Below are 15,020 nucleotides of genomic sequence, written 5' to 3'. Positions count from 1 at the left end.
AAATGGGATGAGACGGTTCTAGGATAGGTTTCCCAACGAGTCAAGAACCAAAAGCCTAACAAGTAACCAACTAGAACCAGAACCATTAGGACCTGTTTAACATGCCTAAATTACTTATTTAGGATTAATTAATACTTAATAGTTAATAACTTATATAAGAGTTATATTATAACTACAAATAATTAGGGGTTTATAACAAGAGTTATACTGTCCAAAAATGGTAACCGTCCCAATTACCTAAACCTAAAAGGCTAAAACCGTCCCATTGGACAACCTTAAATGGAAGCACGTCCATCAACTTCAACAAACCATTTTAGGGGTCTTCTTAAAATAATAGGATTAATAAAATAAACTCTCTTATTCCAATGACCATAAAAATCTTGCTACCCAAATAGTACTAATTCGCAAGGGCAAATGATAAATAAAGAAAGAATCTCCTTGTAAGAGGGTATATATATTGCATTGTATCCTTACATAACATATGCTGGTTTTGGGATTCAATGATCTGTGCAAAATTATAGCTCAGTGTCAATCATTCTGACTCTGATATTCAAATCAAACAGTACCAAGATCCGGAGGCATTAATAACTATGCTGAAGCTTTGTATATCAGACATCGTCGATTTTCTTCAGCAGAAGCATGAAGGTACATGAATGAAAAAGTTTATGCATAATGAGATTATGCAGGTTATTCTTCGGATTACAATGTTGAATTCTAGGGTTATCAAAAAGTAAAAATATTGGGTTTATTGCAAAATCATTGAAATATCAGAGATTACACATTTTAATGGTGGTAATGGTAAAAAAATTGAAGGCATCAAGTCTTTTTGCTGTTGATCTATGGAAGCATGTTATGCCCCACATGCCAGACAAACTCTTATCACATAACAAGGCAATTTTTGGAGCATTCCACTTCTGAAGGATCCTTTAATATGAAAAACTCATCACATAGTAAGGCAAATTTGGGGTTTCCACCTGTGAAGAAAATCCTTGAATGTGAGAAACAATTTTTTATCCACTCAAAATCACAATGAATTATAGGTGGTTTGTGTCACCTTTTCACTACGGCCTTTTGAAGACTTAGCTAACTGCTGCCATTTCAGGAGACAATTGGATGTTAACGACATTATAACAACGGCAACAGAGCGTGGGATGCTCAGTGAAGGAACCAACTTCCGTTGAGTAGTTCCAGCATCTTTCACATTTTGAACCCTCAGCACGAGACACACCAATCCAAACTCTGCTCCTCCCTTGAATTAGATATTCTCCCTTGTATGTAATGCTTTTGATCAGTTCATTCTCCAACGAAGCAAGGATTTCGACCTGCAGGTCTCCACTTTAGTTCATGGGTTTAAGATCCTTTGTTTGAAAGAGATTGTGCATGGGTAAATGCAAAGAATTGTTCCCCCTCCTCACACCACACCTACAAAATTTAGATGGACAAGGGAATCTACAACTATGAATAGTTGGTGGGACTCCTTTCTTTCCCCAAATAAGAAGAAAGGGAGGGGGAGTCGGTGCAACATTGGTAATATGCTGCCCTACAGAACTATTTTCGGACTATTTAATTTTTGGTCAACAGCTGAAATCTACTTCAGTGCAAATTCAGCTGAACCTGGAAGAAGGTGTCCTGTGGAGTCAATGTGTGCACTGCACAAGAAGAGTAGAATTATTAGCACAAGTGACAGTTCAACATACCTGAGATGTTATGAATATCCGATGCAAGGCATCTGCATCATTGCTGGCCACACATATTCCATGTAATCTGGATGCTAGGTCTGCATCTGTAGTGTATAGATAAACCTTTGCATCTAGACTGGAACCTATTAGCTTCCCACCACGAGCAGTTTCTAGAACCTTATTCACCTCGGTCCTTAGCTGGTCAAAGATGGATCACTTCATAAAAATTTTGACATAAACCAAGAGGGGGGGGGGGGGGAGAACTGATATCCACTGCATTTACTGCAGTATTAGAGTTTTCCATGTCTACAGTTTTCATACTGGTGAATGTCAGGTTGATCTAAAATCTATTATGCTGATAAAATGCAGTGTTCTTATATGCTTGAGGACTGAAAATATACAAAGTGGACTATTAGCGAATATTTTAACGACTGTTTGTTTTCAATAACCAACAGAATGCAAATGATAAAAATAAATCTCTTGTTACAAGTTTCAGTCCTTCCCCTAACACATCCCTGGAAATGATAAATTAATGTCTTGTTGTGTGTTTCCCCACCCCCCCCCCCCCCCTCTATTTACCCCTTCAAATTTTCTTCTACACAATTCTGAAATAGTGAGGATTTAAGAAAATTTGACCCTTAAAGTTACTATTAAACTCATGGTACCTTTCCTTAAGGAACTGGAGAAAAGCTTCAAAAGCTCCTCAGCTCCTTGAATGAAAGTTCTTTATGAGCAAATCTACTTTGACTTACAAGAGGTTAAACTGAAGTATCTTACTCAAACAGACCTTCATGGAGAAGCAATTATACATCAGTAAGTGGCTAACTGTCGGAGTTGGTCATTACCTCAAGAACTTTCTCCCAGAGATCAACGTCTTCAACTGGCATGGCCCGCCATCTTTCATCTTTATCTGGCCATCCTGCCTCGAAAACAAATTTAGCAACCGAACCATCTTCAATGGCATACTCAAAGGGAAGGTGTTGCCACACATCCTCAGCTAAATGAGGCAATATTGGAGCAATTATTCTCACAATAGAGAGAAGATGAGCTGCAAGAACTGTTTGACAACTTCTCCTGGAAAAGCTTGCAGTGCCCCTGATATATATTACTCGTAAGTATAGGACTAAACCAGAGAATTATAACAACATACTTCCATCAGCAGGCTTTCAACCTTCTAATCATAGGCCCAACCTTGTACGCATGAATCTCAGAATTCTTAATAATACGAGACTGACAAATAATGTTGCCAATTTTGCAATGAATAGTGGACAAGACATTGATTGGTGAATTCTAGATAAATCTAAATAAGATTTAATAAACTAAAACAACCACAGGACAGAATCAAAATAAACTAGCTTAAGAAAGCTAAAGGGCATAAAATAGAAGGTTTAATACCTCCCAAACCAGCCAGCTGATGGGGCTAAAATTATGGTCTAAAGCTGGTCCTAACTTGCTGGTCTTGTATCAAAATATCATAGAGATCCAATGGTTAAATGAGAAATAATGGAGGTGGGCAAAAATTAGAAATTTTATGAAAACAGAAAATAGAAAGTTAATAGAACACGACAAACTCCCACTCTCCAAATCCGATGGTGCTGCAACTTAGGCCAGATGTAATCTGAATAGGGAAGAACATCATATCCAAAATAGGGTTTTATCCAACAGTAGGAAAGGATGGGATCTTTAAGATAAGACTGCGAGCACAAGTGGACAGAAACTGACATGCATGAACAGAAACTTAGAAATAAGATTAGTAGAACAAGGAGAGAATATAAACCAAACCAAAACAAAGAGAATGGAAGCAAAGATGCAAGAATCAAGTTCACTGAAGAGGGTTTCATATTTACCTTGATCGACATGTACACATTCACCTTGTAGCTTGCTGAAACAGAACAAGCTGGAGAGAAAAGAGGGGAAAGAGAGGACATGACCTATGACCTGGTTTCACCATCAGAAGGCTTATGGGAGGCTTCACCATCAACCAACCTGGAATTCACCATCCAGGGTTGCTGCTGAATCACCACAGTAGCATGTAATCACAATAGAGAACACAAGTATTCCATTAGCCAAAATCGTTGGGAGGGCTGCTGTTAACTTTAAAGCTATGCCATCCTAAGGTGCTGCTAAATGGAAGGTCTCTTGTATTTATAAAATTAAAAGCATGTAGTACAAGAATAGTAAGTCTTAGCTACCAAGTAGCTTAGAACTTGATAAAATAGCGCCTCCATTGAAGATCTAGTTTCAATATAACACAAAAAGGAAAGAGACAAACCAAAAAAGAAACTACTAAGTTGCTAATGACTTAGCAACTAAATCTATTACAAAAATAAATATTAACTACTTAATCCCATATAGGACCTACATCCCTAATAAACAATAACGACAACAACTCAGCCTTATCCCAACTAAATGGGTCGACTAAATTGATCCTTACCCGCCAATCAGCTTTATTCGAGGTCATACTTGATACAAGAACTAAGCTATGCATGTCTTTCCTCACCACTTCTCCTAGAGTCATTTTAGGCCTGCCCCTGCCTCTTTCAGCTCCCATCAATCTGAATCAAATCACTCCTCTGTATAGGAGCATCTAAAGGCCTCCATTGAACATGACCATGCCACCTCAAACGACTCTCATAGCTATCATGTATTGGAGCGACTATTCCCAAAGCAGCTCAAATTTGATCATTCCTTACTTTATCCTTAGTTTTTTCCCACATGCATCTCAACATCCTCATCTCAGCTACACTGAGTTTATCAATATGATGCTTCGTAACTACCCAACATTCCGCATCATACATGATGGTTGTATGACTGTCCTATAAATTTTTCCTAATATTTTGGTTTATAGAATAGGCCCATTACAATAGAAACTTAAAAAATACTAAGCCCATGGCCCATATAGCCCATTGGGCACTCAAATTAATCCTAACTTAAACCAAACTTAACCCATAGGCTAAGTTGTGCCGAATAAATTAAACCAAATCCAAAACAGCAAGCCCATCTTCTCTTCATGCTGGAACTCTGCATCATGCATGTAGTGCAAATGTGCAATTACACATGTACAGGATGCCATTACTTGACAGGGGCAAGGCCAAAGAGTTATCAAGGGTCTTTGGGACAGCAATTGAACCATTAGGTGAGCCAAAAGATCTAGGCAGTCTGTTCCATGATCATGACTTTCTTTTCTGAGAATGATTCGCTGGTTGTAGGATTGCTTGGTTTGAACAGTCAGACCATTTGGACAGTTCGAGCTAGATGATCAGACCCGTTTTAAGTCCATATGTATGTTGATATCAATATATCTCTGTTACAAGACATTGAATTTGTGGATTCCATACATGGCAGAAGGTTTCAAGGTCTGGCAGTCCAATAAGGGAAGCCATGGTTGGGTGCATGGTTCTTACATGGTGCAGGTTGGATTGGGCTGAAAATTTGTGGACAGGTAGATGCTTGGTGCCTAGGTCCCCTACTCACATGGTCACATTTCACCACCAGGGAGTACATTTCAAGTTTCAACCCAAACAGTTGACCACCTAGCAAAACAAACCACTGAAGAATTGAGGACTATGGACAAGGTGCACAGGGCTACCAGGGAGTCCGTGGACATACATGGGAGGGTAAATGATTGAATTTGAGTGTGAAGTTTGATATGTCGCCAATCCGGACTATTCTTTAGATGTCCAACATCAGATTTTCCATGTCACTCTTCAATATGGAAAGAGAACTTGGTCGAAACCCACCGGAACCTCCGAGGTATCTCAGTTTCGCAAGAAACCGAGACGAGTTAAGGTGGGAGTTTAAAAAGTATAGGGTTTCGGTCGAAACTGGTTGAAACCAGTTGAACCAACCCAAACTGACATATAAAAATGACAAGTTTCGATCGAAACATACACTGTCTCGGTGGTTTCAACATAGAGAGTGGGAGTTTGGCTCAAAAGTGTGGATTTCTTCGAGAGGTTTCTTTGTTTGGTGCATCTACAAGCTACATCAACTCTCTTAATCCAGTGTTCGAACCTTTCTTGTCAAAGGTAATGGGGCTTATAGATGGGCAGTTATGGACTATCAGAACAATTGGGCCCAAAGCATGTCATGGGATACATATGTGGTACATTCAGAGGAACGGCTCCAAAATATTCAGTGGTACGTAGCTCATGGATTGGACCCACCAAGAAACTATGCATGGAATTGAGAAAGGAGCACCTTAGGACGTGTTTGGTTGGAGGCTTCTTCGGAGACGGATTCTAATATTGGATCAGCTTCTTAAGAATCTGGTTCATGTGGATTTGGATTCGGAAAAAAAAACTGTTTGGTTACCCTGGGTCTGTCAGGTGGAATCAAACAAACACGCCCTTCTTCTACCTACCTTCTTCTTCTTCCCTGTTACCTATTAATGCCGTTGGGTTGAGTACAAACTGCTAGAACTCGGAACCTCTCTCTCTCTTTCTCTACCTACCTACCTTCTTCTTCCTTGTTACATGTTGATGTTGTTGGGTTGATTACAAACTACTAGAACTCGGAATCTACTAAGAGTTTATTTGGGAGTTTATTTGCTACCTCTAGGCGACCTGATCTTTAGATTTCCTGCACCTTAATGGCACTTCCACTGAGAGATCAAACTCTACAACCAGATCTGGTAGCTACAGCTGCGTCTGGTCTGATTTCAGAAGATTTGATTTGATCCTACAGTTGATTAACTGACTTGGTTGTTGGTTGCCCTCCATAGGTTCTTGAGTCCATTACCTATTTTCAGATTTGTAGGTTGATTGGAGCTCTTGATTTGGATACCTTCACATTGAAACCTAAGCCCTTTCTGCCGCTTGTTCTACGCCAAGTTTGAAGACGATGTTGGTTCCCCTTCTTTTATTAGATTTAATTAATTCCCTGGTAATCGCAGCGATGAACCATTTGGACCTGAAAATAGAGCTCTTCAGGAGAACAAAAGACGGCAAATTCCGAGTGTTCAATGCATCGTCAATTTCAAGGTGAGGCCTTTGAAGGAGGAGGAGGTGCCATGGCTGCTGCCCCAGTAACCGGCGGTTGAGTTGCAGAGATGGTTACCTGTGAGATAGTTGCAGAGATGGTTGAAGACGATCGTGAGAGAAACCCTAGAATTCTAGGTTGAGTGAAGTTCAGTCTCGATTTTTTGAGTCCACTAGAATCCATCGTATATATACCAGGTCCAAGAACTTGGATTCGTTTTAGAATTCGCCCCTTGGGGTGAATTCTTGTGGATTCCAAAATTACACTGTAAAATGGATTTTCGTGGATTCTTAGAATCCAACACGGAACCAGGTTCCGAGAAACCAAACACGAAAAAAGTTAAGGAATCCAGATGCCGTCGAATCCGTCTCCGAAGAAACCTCCAACCAAACACGACCTTAATGTTTTATTTGGATAACATGCATTATTCAGAGTTCTTGTACTTTAACTTTATGTGATCTAAGTACTCATAATACCAGCTTTAGTGTATCCTTCAACGTACACTAGTAAACTTGGGTCAATAACCACAAGTACCATTTTGGGTGTTTTTTTTTTTTAATGAAAATAGTTCATGCATTGTGTTTAGAATGTCAAAAATAGGCTGTGTACAAAAAATTACACCTAAAAAACTATTTATTGGTCTCGAAACCACAGTCTCAAGCTGGCTGGGAAAAAGTACCAGGTTTTGACATGGTTTCGACCATATCTGGGTTTCGGGCTGGTTGAAACCAGGTCGAAACCCAAGATTTAGAACCTTGTTCTTCAACATGGCAGGAACAACTGTCCTAACCATGGATACCCTGACCTGGTCTGCCAACCAGGAAAACTTAGGCCTCACATATTACATGTTAAAAAATGCACGAGTTTTACAACCGAGAACACCTGAAACCATCGTAGCAATGAACATAGCATTTAAGCAACCATGCCATAAGATTATTTCATGGAAAATATACCTTTTATTCAGTAACTATGTTCTGCTTCCGCGATATACGGTCGTGTTTAGATAGGGGTACCGTACAAACTGCCAACAACCAGACCAGAATGACTCAGTGGTTCTTCCGTTTCTAAAACAGTGGGCTACACATGCAATCACAGGCATCAAACAAACATCGTAACTTATAACATTAACTAGGCAGGAAATTACAGGGTACAAATCTAAATACCGTGTCGGTTGGGACATAAACTTTTATTTAAGGGGAAATTACATTTACCACCCCTGTAGTTTGAATCTATTACGTCTACCACCCTTGAAAATTTATCTATTTCAAAAACCTCCCCTGTATTTTGAAAAAAACCTTACAACCGTACCCCTACTGTTAGATTAGAACAGTTAAGCGATGATGTCATTGCCCAATTTTAATCTAAATGTCCATATTACCCTTAATAAAACCTCATTCCTTATTTAGCCTTACTTGAAATAAAGTAATATTACTTTTTTACCCCCAAAACATCATCTTCTCAAAATGAAAAAAAAAAGAAGCGAAAAACAGAGAGAAACCTTCATTGCTTCTGAACAACCGAGAGAACCTCCGCCTCCATTCCCATCTCTGATCAACCGACGCCACCATCGCCGAGGACCGCCACTATTTCTCAACCGCGAGCTCTCTCAATCTTAAATCGATGACAGATTCTGACAAATTCTCGGAGACAGCTGCGGAATTTCCATTGGTAGCAGAAGGAAATGAACGACTAGAGTCATTTTGGAAGAGATTGGAACAAATCGTTCGCATGGATCGACCGGGAGTCCTCTGAACCTTAGAATTATGGAGAGAAGAGATGGCGGGGGAAGAGTAGTGAGTCAGAGTTGTTGAGAGAAATCGATTGGAGTGGGTATCTCCTGCTAGCGAAACCATGGCAGAACCAGAGATCAGCTTGAAATCGCCAGCGACGATAACCCCTTCATCCTTTTCATACACCATTTAAGTAGTATTTCTTCATCTGCCTTCACCTATCATGTATCCCACTTAATAATTTTTTTTTCTCCTGGATTATTTAAGAAGTGGTTTTCGCAGAGATAGTAAGATACTGACAGAGAGTCAAAGGTAGTCCCATGTTTGTCTGTTTCTTCTCCTAATCCTTTTTATTGCCTACATTCCTCAATTTGTCTCTAAATTTGGGGCGAGGTCTTGTCGTTTCCCTGATGAATGAGTTAATTTCTGGTTTTGTGAAGGATGATCTTCTAACAAACTGAAACCCAGATCATTTCGAGCCTTGAGAAGCAGGTCTCGAAGCATTCAAACCTTTCAGGGAGACGGGTTCTTGAGTATTTTTTTTTCTTCCAAGTCCTGTAGTTTGTTTGGGTTCAATCTCTGCTGCGGAAGAAAGATCAGCTTTTTATTGGTTTACATGGTGTGAGCAGTCGATTGGATTCAGCTAATTTCATCTTCAGACTTGTGGCAATGCTGGAATTCTATTTTTGGAGAGATGTCAATTATCAAGATCTTCAATTAAGTTTTATCCACACAGCAGACCATCATCAAATTTTCAGGGTAAATTCATCTTCACTAGAAGGCCACTCGACGTCTCGACCTACTTCTGGAGCTGACCTTGCTGATCCTATGTTTTTGCTGTCACACACACTCCATGCGATACCCTATTTTAGGGTAGTTTTTCAGGAAGGTTAGTTTTACAATTACTCTTGATCTGGCTAGCAGATCTTATTGAATTTTAGGGGTTTTATTTACCCTTTATAAAGGGTCCTTCTATACCAATTTGAAGCCAATATGGACTCATGTTCTCTAGTAAACTTTTCTCCCTATCCAGCCAGCGGTCCCTGTTTTCACCCTTTTTTTTTGGGTAATCAATTTCAGCAGTATCTTTAGTTTATCAGATCAATCCGAGATTTCAGGGCTTTGTTCGGTACTCTGGTGGACCTTTCGATCATAGTTTGGTGGTTTCTTCTTGAAGAATTCTCTTGGCAAGGCAAATTTTTATCTCTCTGTTGGTTCATACAACATATGATTGGGAAAGACCATCATAGTTTGGTGGTTTCTTTCTTGAAGAATTCTCTTGGCTAGGCAAATTTTTCTCTCTCTGTTGATTCATACAACATATGATTGGGACCTTTCCTCTGCTAAATTTGGATCTGGGCCGGAGATATTGGAGGGTTTTTACGTGGCGGTGGTCGTTGAGAGGGAGATGGTTCTTTTGCTTGGGGATTTGAGTAAAGTGGCATACAAGAAGACCAACGCAGCTTCTGTTTCTTCCAATATCATCTTCATGGCCAAGAGAGAGCACATTTTTGGGAAGGAGGTCTATGGTACCAAGGCTCAGTTCTGTGACAATGGGCAGATCCATAATGTCAGAATCGAGTGTGACATGGTAGGCCTGAGTGACCCATGCCTTTCGATCCGCATAGACAGTAAGATGGTGATGCAGGTGAAGCGCCTTAGGTGGAAATTCAGGGGCAACCAGACCATCTTAGTGGATGGGCTCCTTGAAGGGGAAGGGGTGGTTACGGTGGTGGAGGTTACAGCAGTGGTGGTGGTGGATGTTACATTTGCGGTGAGATAGGGCACTTGGCTAGGGACGGTCAGCAGGGAGGGGGAAGGTATGGCGGCGGTGGAAGAAAGAAGAAGAAGAAGAAAGAAGAAGAGAGAAGAAGAAGAATAGGACAAGGGCAAAATGGTCATTTCCTTCCAAAACTAAGAGTTAGTACTCAGGGGTAGGGAAGTAATTTTTGAAATTTCAGGGGTGGTAGATGTAATAGATTCAAACTGCAGGGGTGGTAAATGTAATTTTCCCTTTATTTAATTCATTTTTTTAAAAAAAATTTCTGAGTTACTTTAACTTTATAACTTTATTTGAACTTTGACTTTGGTTTCTAGTTAAGAAGTCGAATGTATTGACTAGATAACTTTATTTTTTTTTTATTCATCATTCCAGTTGATGAATTTAAGCAGATAGTCATATGAGTGAAACAAAACAGCTTAAAAATTCGCAGTGTGCAAAAAAAAAGTACAAGCTAACTACATAAAAGTACAATAATTATGCCTTAAAAAACAAATTCAGATGATATTAAGCCCAATGTTCTTAATGCACTTCTAAAAGAGAAGGAAGCAGGAGACTTAATCACATGGTAAAGTCATTCTCAACAATTGATAAATAGGCCACAAATAGATCAACCGTCTCCTATAAACCAGTCATTTCGAGCACTAGTGCACCATAGAAAAGTCCACACATTGCTCTGAACCCTCGCTTCCCAGCCAACATTCCCTGAGGTAGGCCCTTGTCAATGTCCATTAATAAATCAATTGGTTGGGCTTTGGCCCTTGCTTACCCATCCCAAAACCGGAAATGCGGAGCGGATGAATCATGAAGTCAAGCTGGCCTGGCTGTTTGCTGATTCTGTGATGACCTAAGATACACTATGTGTGTTGAGGTTCTTGAAGAGCCTCCTTTGAAACCATATACAAAATTTTAACAGATTTTACATGTAATAAATGAGTAACAATGATTAAACTGGAAATAGGAAAAGACTTACCCAACATAAAGTCGGTCTTTAGCAATGTCAAAGTAGAAATTTGATAGATCTACAATGGCAAACCGTTGTATGATCTTAAACAGGAAAAAAAAAATTGGTTAATTCAATATATCATACATAACAAAATTTAGTAACTAATCAGATAAAACAGAAAATAATATAAGCTAAGCAAAATTTCAACCAGTCATAGATATAGTGAAGCTGATGCAGATACAACATAGAATTGGGCTTATTTTAGTGAAAACAAGTCTTGGGTTGGGTAATATATGTGTTGGGCCTTTGGTCCAATGGGCAGTAGGTATTCTTTGCAATAGGCCACTTTAATGGACCTAAATTAAGGGTAGGAGGAAGGAATACGGGATACAGCGATTCCTGTGCGACCACTCCGAAGAGAAGCAAACCTGAGAGGTTTTTGGGATTTTGAGATGCATTCTGGAACATTTTCCTGCAGATGCATATGTGGAGCGAAAGATCTCCTTGTCACGAGCATGGTGGCAAAGATGAAACTCAAAAATTCGTTGAATAGAGTGAGATATGGCCTAGATTCCATTCTGGGCAATTTTTGTTGGCTGGGAGGACCAAGTTTGGTGTATATGTGCTACACCAGATCATGTGATATATGAAAGCAAACCGCTGGATGGGAATATTCCAAGGAATATTCAAATCGGTCGATTCCTGTGAATATGTTCTGAGGCGCATGGTCAAGTGATGCAGCAGATTCCATCGCACACCATCTGATTGGCTGGGTGTATCGTGTGACAGATAGACCGAATAACACAGAATCGGAACCTGTTTCCATGTGATTGTGCATACAGATGATAGCTGAAAAGATTCCTATTACCTGTTTATAGCAGAAGCTGTGATTTGAATTTCAAATGAACGGCTGATATTTGATCTGTGTGTGCACCCATGGTCTCTCTAAGGTGTATGACGGAGTACAGTACACCAGCACTTAGATTCCATTTTATAGGCTGGAATCAAACCCATGTTCCGCGTGATGAAACGAATTGGATCCAACGGCCGAAAAGCAATCCCATCTTTTTGGGCGATCGGACGGTCTACAAATTGTCCGTGCGGCCGGACCAATAGGAGGCCAAAACACGGCCCTATGTATGGTGTAGTGACGTTCTGTCCTGTTACGAAAAACTGAATAAAAAGGATCAGATTTAGCACGAATCACGCTGATGTTCTGACACATCGTATGACTGCTATTTAAGGTGTATTTTTAGGATTCCGATCTGATGGCCTCAGATCAACTTGTGATTCGGTACAGCGCGGGGGCACTGAACGACCCTGAAAGATTCCAAACAAAAATCACCGGTTGGCTGAGATTAAAAACGCTATATCTCCCTAACCACACCTCCGGTTGAGGTGATTCAAGTTGTAGATTCTTCGTCTCACCAAGCTCTATCTCCCCAGAACCAAAAAACAAAGAGGAAGAAGCCTGCAGGGGTGCGGATTTGGTGGAAAACAAATCCCCCTTATGTTGTATGCATTTACTATATACTCCACCCATGTTCTTGCAGCTTTTGAGCTTCATTGTAAAATCCAGCAGGATGTGAACCCTCTCTGTAGTTTTTATGTGAGTTTAGCATAAAAAGAAAAGGAAGAGAAGGAAAAGGAAAGAAAGGGAAGAAGAACAGGAAAAAAGGAAGAAAGAGAAGAAAGAAAGAAGAAAAAGAGAAAAACAGAAAAAGAGAAAAAAAGGGAGGAAAAAGGAAAGAGAAGCAGAAGGACAACGAAAGAAGAGAGAAGATAAATTATCTGGTAACAACCTACTGCCAGGGTTTACTAGCTGAGGGTTCCGATTAGTGCACACTTAAAGATTCCAGTTCTCCAGACAGAGGAGGAGTTGAAGATTCCAGTGGCAGCCAGGGTTCTCAGTTCCATCTCCAGATACTAGAAATCAGAGACACTATATGGTTGTGAGTATCTCTATCATTTGGTCCTGTCTTCCGTATTGCTAGAATCATTTACATATGCTAGGTCTAGGTTGTTGACTGTTAAATACCTAGACTTGAAAGAGTTTCATTGTAGAGCAATTATATAAGTCCGGTTGATTGTGTTGAATTGTCCAGTTGCATCTGGTTTTAGTGGGGGGAAGCACCCTTGCCCATGTGCTCATCAGGGGTTGAAGCAGGTTTGGTGTCCTGTGTCAGTGTATTGACTAAAACATCATTGCGGGTAACACCCTCTGATGCAGGAGCAATTGATTGGCCAGACCGGACTGACCCAATTTGACAGCCCACGCCTACCCGCAACCAACCATGCACCAACCAGTCTTTGCATGGACCAGCCAAGTACCAGCCACCCTATATGCGTGGAGCATCTGCTGGCTAAAACCAGTCCCTTTTTGGCCCTAGATATTCTCAAGAAATATTTAGTAGGATTGAGTCTTGCATCAAAGCCTGGGTGAGGGAGTTGCTCTACCCGACCAAGGTAGGCACCCACGGATCTGCTAGGGAAACCTTGATCTTACAGTGTCTGGGTCTTGCAGCTCCCATCGTAAAGTGCAAACGGCCCATCCCAGTATACTGGTGCCCCCCCTTCTACTCGGTAAAGTTGAACGTTGACGGAGCTTGTTCTGGTAACCCTGGCCTGGGTGGAGGAGGTGGGATCATTAGAGACCGGAATGGGAAAGCGCGGCAGCGTAAGGATTTGGGGTTCACGGATGTTGTGATTAATCGTGACTCGTGACTCGAGGCAACGGTTAGAGCAGTCAATCAGAGGAGGGGTAACTTATGGGAAGGATGGTATCACTACAAGGAGATTCATGAATTATTAGCTTGTACTCGGGCCAACATCACTTTTGCCTACTGGGAGAGAAACAGAGCGGCTGATTGGTTGGCCAAGCACTCTTGTCTTGCGATGACTTCTATTGTTTATCAACCGGAGAGCTTGTCGGGTGGTCCCTTTCAGGCCATTCTCCGTGAGGACAAGGCTGGCCTTCCTGTCCTACGAAGCTAATGGCTTGGTTGTTTTTACTCTTGTATGGGGTGGCTGTTCATTGAGAGGTGAGATGTTGTCTTGGGAAGGGGTTAGGTGGAATGTCCCCCCCTGTATTCTTTATTATTTGCTCATTGATTTTAATAAAGGTTTAGGGGCCAACCCGGGTCCCAGGTAATATTCGGGTTAAAAAAAAGAAAAGGATTGAGTCTTTTATATTTTCTTTAGTCTTTTCGTATCCTTAGGTGTATTAATGTATGTCTTCAAATTCTTAGATTAGGAGTCCAAGAGATTGAAGGCTAGTATTTAATGTTTTATGGAAGGTAGTTTCTAGTTGAGTAATTAGTTTAGAACAGTGTGTTAGTCATTAATATTTCTTGATTTTAGTTTTTAGGAATATAACAGTCCAAGAGCCATTTTCTTCTTTAAATACCCATGTATCCAACCTATTATAACATGCTGAATTTAATTATTGAATGAAGCAAAAGTTGGAGCCTTGGTGGCCAGACCTGCGTTGAAGCAGTCCTCTCCCCCTCCCTCACGTTTTTTGTGAGTCTTTCCCACCCCTCTCCTCAACGTCTTCTCTTCTTTCCCTCTCCCCTCTCAATCTCATCTCTTCTCCTCTCTCTCACGATACTCCCTCTTCCCCCCCCCCCCCCGGTCTCTGCTTCTATCTTCATCCACAACCCTCCTAGCTATCTCCTTCTTTACATCTTCTTCAACTTCCAACCCATCTCCATTAAACCTGCAACTCAACTTAACTTTTCATCTTCCATTCCTTTAAACAGCCTTACCACCCTTAAACCTAACCCCTTTTATTCCTCATCTCTTCCACAACACAGCAGCCCCTTCCCTCACCTATCCCTCAAAACCGTGGTCTGTTTTGAACTTGAATGTTCACCTCCCAACAGCCTCCAACTTCTCTCTTCATC

At 40.7% G+C, this 15,020-nt stretch overlaps 1 protein-coding gene across 2 annotated transcripts in view; it reads right to left on the bottom strand.

Moving 5' to 3' along the window:
* Window positions 1–1,013: 1,013 nt before the first annotated feature.
* Window positions 1,014–15,020, bottom strand: part of LOC122664050 (isoleucine--tRNA ligase, chloroplastic/mitochondrial) — a 95,084-nt gene continuing 81,077 nt past the window's right edge. For both annotated transcript variants that reach the window (XM_043859731.1, XM_043859732.1), the window contains exons 21-24: window positions 11,143–11,216; window positions 2,525–2,774; window positions 1,698–1,877; window positions 1,014–1,322 (exon numbers count right to left, since the gene is read on the bottom strand). In XM_043859731.1, coding sequence (XP_043715666.1) covers window positions 1,080–1,322; window positions 1,698–1,877; window positions 2,525–2,774; window positions 11,143–11,216 — 747 coding nt within the window. In that variant the 3' untranslated portion in view covers window positions 1,014–1,079. The remainder of the gene's footprint in view (window positions 1,323–1,697; window positions 1,878–2,524; window positions 2,775–11,142; window positions 11,217–15,020) is intronic.

The sequence above is a fragment of the Telopea speciosissima genome, chromosome 6 (assembly GCF_018873765.1).
Source record: "Telopea speciosissima isolate NSW1024214 ecotype Mountain lineage chromosome 6, Tspe_v1, whole genome shotgun sequence".
NCBI classification, from domain to species: domain Eukaryota; kingdom Viridiplantae; phylum Streptophyta; class Magnoliopsida; order Proteales; family Proteaceae; genus Telopea; species Telopea speciosissima.
This window is presented reverse-complemented; position numbering and strand designations above follow the sequence as displayed.